The sequence below is a fragment of the Eimeria tenella genome, genomic scaffold (genome assembly GCF_000499545.2).
Source record: "Eimeria tenella Houghton genomic scaffold, Eth_scaff3884, whole genome shotgun sequence".
Classification (NCBI taxonomy): Eukaryota; Apicomplexa; class Conoidasida; order Eucoccidiorida; family Eimeriidae; genus Eimeria; species Eimeria tenella.
The window spans coordinates 1-1,998 of NW_013544802.1; the positions used below are offsets into that span (position 1 = coordinate 1).

Genomic DNA, 1,998 nt, shown 5'->3' on the forward strand with positions numbered 1-1,998 from the left:
GGCCCCGCAGAGAGCCCCCCCAGAGCCCCCCCTGCCGCAGCTGTCGTTTTGGACTTTGCTGCTGCTGCTGCTGTTGTTTCTCTTAATACCTAAAAATTGTTTTATTTTATTTCTTTTGGAATTCATTGACACTGAAGAGACAGAGGGAGGACTGCTTGAAATGCTGCTGATTCCCGAGCGAAACTGCCGCTGCTGCTGTTGCCGCTGCTGCTGCTGCTGCTGCTGCTGCTGCTGCAGCAGCGTCGGCCTGCGCGACAGCTGGGGGGCCCTGCTGGGCAGCGGGTGTATAGACAGGTAAGAGAAAAGAGCAGCAGAAAAGGCGGGGGGAGCAGCAACAGCAAAAGTCAGCAGCTCATCAAATGCTGCACACAAAACCCTAAACCCTAAACCCTAAACCCTGAGTTTTAGCCTCTTCGTTTATAGGGGCTTTACGCCCTCGGATCAAAAGCTTTCAAAGCGCTACGGGGTGAAGCTGAGCCGAACCCTAAACCCTAAACCCTAAACCCTTTTTTACCTTTGAACTCCTCGAGCGAACTGTTTGTCACCCTCTTCCAGTGAGGCAAACGCGTCCTGCAGAAAACCCCAAACCCTAAACCCTAAACCCTACGCCCCACTGAAGTCCCAAACCCCAAACCCTAAACCCTAAACCCTACGCCCCACTGAATTCCCAAACCCTAAACCCTAAACCCTAAACCCTACCTCTGGCTGTCCAGCAAGTCGGCTGCAGGGCCTCCAACCCTCCAATAAGAAATGCGGCCAATTTCGCTGCCGCAGACAACTCCGAGGCCATTGGCTCTGCACAAACCCTAAACCCTAAACCCTAGAGCTTAAACCCTGGCGAGCCAAGCGCCAAGCTCGAAGCTCAAGGAGGGAACATAAACGCTGCAAACCCCAAACCCTAAACCCTAAACCCTAAACCCTCACGTGTAGCTGGCCCTCAGCATTATCTGGGCATTCACATGGCCTTTGAACTTGTAGACGCAAGTCAGGCTCTGCGCAATTCTCAAAACCCTAAACCCTAAACCCTAAACCCTAACTCTCAAACCCTAAACCCTGATTCCCAAACCCTAAATCCTGGCGAGCACAAAGCGAGGGTTTAGGGCTCTAGAGCCGCAAGACGGCGCGAGGGTTTGGAGAGGGCCTGGATGAGGGTTTAGAGTTCGTGAGAATTTAGGGTTTAGGAAAAAAAGGGTTTAGGGTTTGGAAAAGGGTTTAGGGTTTGAAAAAGGGTTTAGGGTTTACGGAAACGTCGAAGATGCGAATGCGCGAGTCGTTGGTGGCCACCAGCAGAGAAGTCCCATCAGGCAGCCACTCCAAGCTTGTCACCTGCGCAAACCCTAAACCCTAAACCCTAAACCCTAAGCCCTACACCCTGAGACAGTCACGCGTAAACCCTAAACCCTAAACCCTCAGCCGTTACCTTTCTTCCCTTCGCAAATTTTCCCTTTCTATTCTTGCAGTCAACCTCCGAACAAAATTTCAGCGTCTGCACGCAAACCCTAAACCCTAAACCCTAAACCCTAAACACTAAACACTAAATTGTAGGCCCTGAGCCCAAAGCCGCTGTTTTTACTGCCACTGGGTGGGAGGAAGGGCCTCTAGCTCCAAGCACGCAAACCCTAAACCCTAAACCCTAAACCCTCACTCGTGCGTCGTAGAAAGAAATGCTGCCATTGCGAAACCCAACAGCCAAAATGCCTCCGCTGCACAACACCCAAACCCTAAACCCTAAACCCTAAACCCTAGAGCGCGGCTTGTGGCCTCAATTTCACAGCTCAGCCGCGTTGACGCCGGAAGCCCCCCTCAAACCACCGCGCCCCCCAATCCCCAAACCCTAAACCCTAAACCCTAAACCCTAAACCCTGACTTGGGGGATATGGAAAGAGCCGTCACCAACTCCGGAACTTTCAAATACTCCACTATTCGAGACTCAAACTGCTGCGGGGCCCCCCGGGGGCCCCCGGGGGCCCTCGTGGAGAGAAGTCTCCAGACCTGAAT

General features: G+C 52.9%; 1 protein-coding gene across 1 annotated transcript; it reads right to left on the minus strand.

The window, feature by feature from the left end:
• Positions 1-122: 122 nt before the first annotated feature.
• ETH_00035885 (uncharacterized protein) lies at positions 123-1,703 on the minus strand (the record flags this gene model as incomplete). The annotated part of the gene is given in 8 exon segments (XM_013379742.1): positions 123-131; positions 142-362; positions 515-570; positions 700-795; positions 925-992; positions 1,243-1,326; positions 1,421-1,486; positions 1,646-1,703. Coding segments are annotated over 8 exon segments (658 nt in total), but the record flags the coding sequence as incomplete, so codon positions are not given.
• Positions 1,704-1,998: the final 295 nt, after the last annotated feature.